Below are 5,724 nucleotides of genomic sequence, written 5' to 3'. Positions count from 1 at the left end.
ACAGGTCCTTACGGAGAGGTACTCGGGAAACAACCCGAGTCCCCTAAATGCCACAAGTATATCATCATGTCCAGAATAAAATCATAGTATCATCATTGTATCTCATCATGTTCATTGATTAAAGTAAAGCAATAGCATGAAGCTAACCATAGTAGCCCAAAAGGTAATCAAGGGTGAGGTAAATACAAAGCTAGTCAATCCTTAAGTTGATCATGGTATGCGGTTGATGAATTATAAAGTAAATGGGACATAATAGGTCAGAGGACACTTGCCTTCACCAAACAGATGCTCAGGGTCTTCAATCTCGTGGAACTCGAAGAACTGGATCACTTGGTCGCCGAAGCTTGACCGTCGATTCCTCGAAGCTCGGAAATGGATCGCAGTCTATTCGCGACGCGCAATGAATACAAACAGGCACAAGGAAACATATACTTGCATAAGAACATTACACCATACAAGATAAAATATTATCAACACGAGCAATAAAAAAGAGAGAGCGCTTCTACCGTTACACGAGGATAAGAAACGCGACAGTCGAAGCTACGCCCGAGAAGTTATAACGTTTACGCTACACAAGTATTAGTCAGACCATTTAATTCAGCATTATCAAATATGAATTGTAACTGCTATTTAGTTTTGATTAAACCTGCTACACTACAATTGTCAAATAAATAAGTAATTTAATTAAAACGGGAGATTCTAAGCGAGGGGAATTTACGACGCGCAGAACAGCACGACAGCGTGCGAACAACGCACGGACACATGCGACATAGCACGCTGACGGCACACGAACAGTGCGCGCGACCGACGCGAACGACGCGCGAACCCGCACGACAACGTGCAAACGACGCACGAAAATAGCGCGCGCGACGAGCGTGAACGGCGCGCGAACCAGCACGCCGCCACTCGCGGAGCAGCACGCACAACAGACGAGAAAAGCTAAATAGGTGACACGATTATACTAAACGATTGTTAAATAAACAGAAAGTAGTTAAATTAATATTATCCATGTTAATATTTATTATAAAAGCCCAAGTTAAACACTACAAATTTAATCTAATTAGAATATTAATCTAATAAATATTAGTCGAGTGAACCTTAAGTTAATTATCTAAAATATATGACCTGATGAATTAACGTTATTTAACACAAGTGATTATAAGCGGAAGCAATTTATCATCACGAGCAGACGTCGCGTGACCCACGTGATCGACACGCGAGACATGCGCGGCACACGTGAATAACGCACGAACCAGACGCACAAACAACTCGACGACGACGAGCGCCACACGTGCGAACAGCACGCGCGACAATCACGAACGACACACGACAACTCGCACGAAACAACACGCGCGACACGCAAGAAATATTAAATAGATGTATACTGAATAAGTATTGATTCAAAAACGTTTGAGCTGCATCAATCACATTAACGTATATTTATAAAGCATAAATTAAAATTACAGATTTGTTTATCTCTATTTTAATAACCGATCGGGTAAATAATTAATCACTTAAATACACAAAGCATGTGTCATAACAAAAAATACTTTTACTGTGGGCACGACACTCCTACGAAGCTAACGCATAGGAACAAAATAAATCTAATGGCTACGCAAAAGTTAACACGTAATTAACGATTCTCGGATTTAATGTGGCGTTGCGTGGCGTGATTGGTCGGATCGAAGCCACAAAGAGGGGTCCAAAGATTGCCATCGCTGAGGATCTCTGGATCCGATCTGGACACACTCGTTGCATGCCCGCATGCGTGGAAAAAAACTAAAGTTGCGCAGGGATGCAACGTACATAAATGCATACTCACATGCAAGATGCAGCCACCAGGACATCGTGGGAAGGTTGATATCGGCATGCAGGTGGGGGCCACGGGCGGTTTCTTCCCCAATAATCTCAACTGGACGCATGCAGGGACGGACGGAGCCATGCGATGGTGCTCAACTGCTCACGATGGGTGGCCTCGTCGGAGCAGATGTAGCACCGCCGGTGGTTGAGGTCAGGGCTGGCATGCAACGGCGCGACATGGACGAGCTGAGGTTGGGAAGAGCGTGGGACAGGTCAGTGCCAGCGCCCAAGGATGTGCAGCGGATGGAGCACAGTGCAGCGAGGAAGACAAGATGCGCTTGAATGCTCACCTACGGACGAAGCTTCAGTGGGGCTCCCTCGGGTAGTGGAGAACGCAAACGTCGACTCTTCAACGCGCGGATGGGACGACTGTGGCAGCTTCAACTGTGGGCGCTCGCCAGAGGAGATGTGCCGGCTGGGTGCACCGAGCGGCGCGGCGGAGGGAGCACGGGACCCGACGGGGCTCACCAGCCATCACACGGCTGGACCTCGACGAGCGGGCCAGGGGAAGCGGGCAAGGCATGGCTGGCAGGCGGCTGTGGCGCGCGGCCATGGCGGGCGGATGCAACAGGCGGCCAGCAGCCGAGCTCGTCGGCCAGGGACCGCGCCGGGGCCATGGCGGGGCGGCTGCGATGGACAGGCTCGCTGGTGGCTAGACAGAATGCCGCATGAGGCTGTGCGACCACGCCGTCGCGCTGCCGTGAGTTGGCTGGCCACCGCCACCGCGAGCTGCTGCGCGGGCGAGTGTGGGCGTCCCTGCGCGTGGGCTGGGGAGACGCGAGGGCGCGGGGCTACGTGAGTGCGGCGGCGGCTGGGAGCGCGCGACCTAGGGTTTGGGGAGAGCGCGTGCGGGAGGTAGGGGCACGTGGGACCTGGTCTGCGGCAGCGCGAGCGGGTCGCTGCGGGCGAGCGCGTGGAGCCGCGATCGCTGCGGGCGAGCGCGTCCAAGGATGGGCCGCGATGCCGTGCACAGTGCCGCGAGGGAAAAAAAACCATGTGGGCCGCCGGGTGCTGCTGCTGGTGCCAGACCGCAGGAAAAAAAAACGCGCGCCACCTGGGCCGGCCAAACCGCCGAGCGGGCCAGGGGAAAATGGGCGCGCTGGGCCTTTTTTCCTTTTTTTTTCTATTTTCTTTTTTTTCTATTTGAATATGGCTCTAGATTTTAGATTCAAAACTAGACATGCTTCATGAGTTCACTCATTAAACAAAATGAAAGCACGCTCCAGCATGATGCGACAATCAAAGCACCTCTAGGGTTTTATTTTACTAGGCTTACATATATAAAACAAAATAACTCTCCACTATTTGGAAAAAAAGAAAGGAAGGCGGAAAACTGAGAGTAACACCTGAATTTGGTGGATATTAGAAAAGAAATTTTATACCCCAAAATTCAGGGTGTTACAGACATGTCCGAAGGGTCCATGTCCGAAGGTACCTGTTCATGTATTACACTCCAGAAACATTGTCAAATCACGTTTTTGAGGACCTTCGGAAGCCGAAGGCCCCCAACAGTAGCCCCTCGCAATATTAATTTGTTAGGATAATAAATTCAGATTGCGATATGGACGAAGGCCCTAAGCCGAAGGTCCGAAAAAACACCTTCCTCTTGCTAGAATAGCAACAGTCAATGGCAAGCGTGACCCCCCACTTGCAATGCCCTGGGTGTATAAATATGTTACGACCGCAAGCTCATTTGCAAGCCTTCTTGCCATTTGCTTTGCCTGCTCAAACAGCTCTTTGCCCACAAACACTTGACCAGCTTTCTAGATTTTTAGCTTCGGCCCTAAGAGCACATTTTCAGCATTTTCGGAGAGATGTCTCAGGAAAAGAAAGTTGTTGCCGAAATGAAACTGAGCCTTTCTGAGGAGAAGAATCTGGGCTTCATTGAATCGATAGCGAAAACAAATACAGAGAAGATTACTAGAGAAATTTTAGAAGGCTTATCTGAAGATATGAAGATACTGGTGAAAGTGATAGTTATGATGTAGAAAGCGGAGGTGAAGACTCCGAAGATCGACCATGGCGACCAAGCCACTCAGTCTTCGGAAAATCGAGTATTAAACAAAGTCATCTTGATAACATGAGGGGCAGATATTTTCGAGACATGTCTACTGTGAGGGCGGATGACGGAGAGAGGACTGTGCCAACTCCCGAAGATAATGAAGTCGTGATTTTCCGAAGCTTTTTTAAAGCTGGGCTTCGGTTCCCCTTAAACAGATTTGTGGTTGAAGTTCTGAAGATATATCAGGTCTACCTTCATCAACTTACCCCCGAAGCAATAATAAGAATGGGAATCTTCGTATGGGCCGTGAAGAGCCAAGGTTTGGAGCCAAATGCAAAAAGTTTTTGCAATATACATGAGCTAGTATATGAGACGAAACCCTGGGGTAAAGAGCAATATCATAACAATTTTGGCTGTTATAGCTTCGGTGCTCGCTCTGGGTCAAGCTGTCTCGTGCCGACTTTTCGGAAGAGATGGCCTGGGGACTAGATGAAGGAATGGTTCTATGTGAAAAACGATTTGAAGGCACGAGAAGATATTAAAGATATCATCATGCGCCCTATCTGGCAGCGCTTCGGACTCCGGAAATCGAAGGTGAATGTTGACGAGGCAGTCGAAGAATGCCAGAGGGCCTTCGGCGTAGTTTGCTCTTTCATTGGGACAAGGGATTTAGTACAGGAGCACATAGCCTTCAGAGTATGGCCACTTGTAGAAAAGTGGGAAATGCCAAAAGAAACTATCATCAAGCCTGACGAAGGTGGGCTGATTAGGATGAAGTTCACCTTCAGATACGAGGGTAAATTTGTCGAGCCAGATGATGATTGGCTGAAATGTATTGAAGCTACAAGCGATGAATTGCTTGGGCCATACTCAAAGGCAGAAGATACTGCGTTATCTGCGGCCTTCGGAGGCCGAAAGAAGAAAAGATTCAACCGAGTTTTTGATGCTATTGGGTTTGTGTACCCTGACTACCGCTACCCTCTACGGGGGCGAAAGAGAAAAGAAGCAACTTCTGGGAAAGACGATGCTTCAGCTGCTCCAAGCGAGCCTGTGTCGAAGAGAAAAGGGTAAAGGTCCTTACTCACCGACTGCGCTTTATTGAACCGGCCATAGTGCCCGAGTTTGTCGGCGAGGCTTCTTCGGCTACTGAAGCCAAAAAACCTATACCTGCGCAGAAAACTGAAGAAGTGACTGCAACACCGAAGGCTGAAAGAATTGAAGAGCCAAAAGCTGAAGGGACAAAAATATCAGAAATTTTAAGCCCTTCGGCAAAAGTTGGAGTGCCACAAACTCAGAAAGGTCCAGCGGTGACCCCCAAAAGAAAAAGAATGGTTAACGTTCTGGATGTACTGGAGACAATAAAGTCTTCAAGCACTACTCCGAAGAAAATTGTCGAAACTCCCAAAGTGCAAATTGAAGCCTTTGGTGCTGAAGCTACAAAGCACCCAGCTTAGACTGAAGCTGGGCCTTCAGAGCCCGCCAAGGTGAAATCCTTGGAAACCAAAGAAATGAAAGTAGCAGAACAAATTTTGGCTGAAGAAACTGGCACTGCCGCCCCGAAGCATTTTCCGAAGCTTTCAATTATATTTTACAACATGCTTCGGGGAAAGAGTTGACTGAAAAAGAAAAGCAAGAGGCTCAGTTCTATGCCCAAAAATTGAAATATCCAAAGGGGGCGTTGATTTTCAACGGCAGTGGAGAAGAAGACTTCTTGTATTGTCTCCCAGACAGCAATGAGATCTCTGTCTGCCGGGAGATGGCAAGAAGCTTCGGATTCCCAACACTAGAAGACGGGCTCTCAGTGTTGTCAAAAGATGAATTGGCCGACAGCTTGGCATACAACAGCTTAAAGGTGAAGAAAT

General features: G+C 48.2%; 1 protein-coding gene and 1 long non-coding RNA gene across 2 annotated transcripts; one reads left to right on the top strand and one right to left on the bottom strand.

Moving 5' to 3' along the window:
- Positions 1-305: 305 nt before the first annotated feature.
- LOC111347724 (uncharacterized) lies at positions 306-2,736 on the bottom strand. Its single transcript, NR_151777.1, has 3 exons — positions 2,151-2,736; positions 1,823-2,046; positions 306-384 (listed from the first exon to the last, which is right to left on the bottom strand). It is a non-coding gene; the product is annotated as an uncharacterized lncRNA (long non-coding RNA).
- Positions 1,382-2,724, top strand: LOC118473079 (uncharacterized). The gene has a single exon (XM_035961596.1). The coding sequence runs from the start codon at positions 2,093-2,095 to the stop codon at positions 2,657-2,659; it is 567 nt and encodes a 188-aa protein (XP_035817489.1). The 5' UTR covers positions 1,382-2,092; the 3' UTR covers positions 2,660-2,724.
- Positions 2,737-5,724: the final 2,988 nt, after the last annotated feature.

This window comes from Zea mays, chromosome 8 (genome assembly GCF_902167145.1).
Source record: "Zea mays cultivar B73 chromosome 8, Zm-B73-REFERENCE-NAM-5.0, whole genome shotgun sequence".
Taxonomy (NCBI): domain Eukaryota; kingdom Viridiplantae; phylum Streptophyta; class Magnoliopsida; order Poales; family Poaceae; genus Zea; species Zea mays.
The sequence above is the reverse complement of the archived record's forward strand: the minus strand, read 5'-3'. Positions and strand labels throughout refer to the sequence as shown.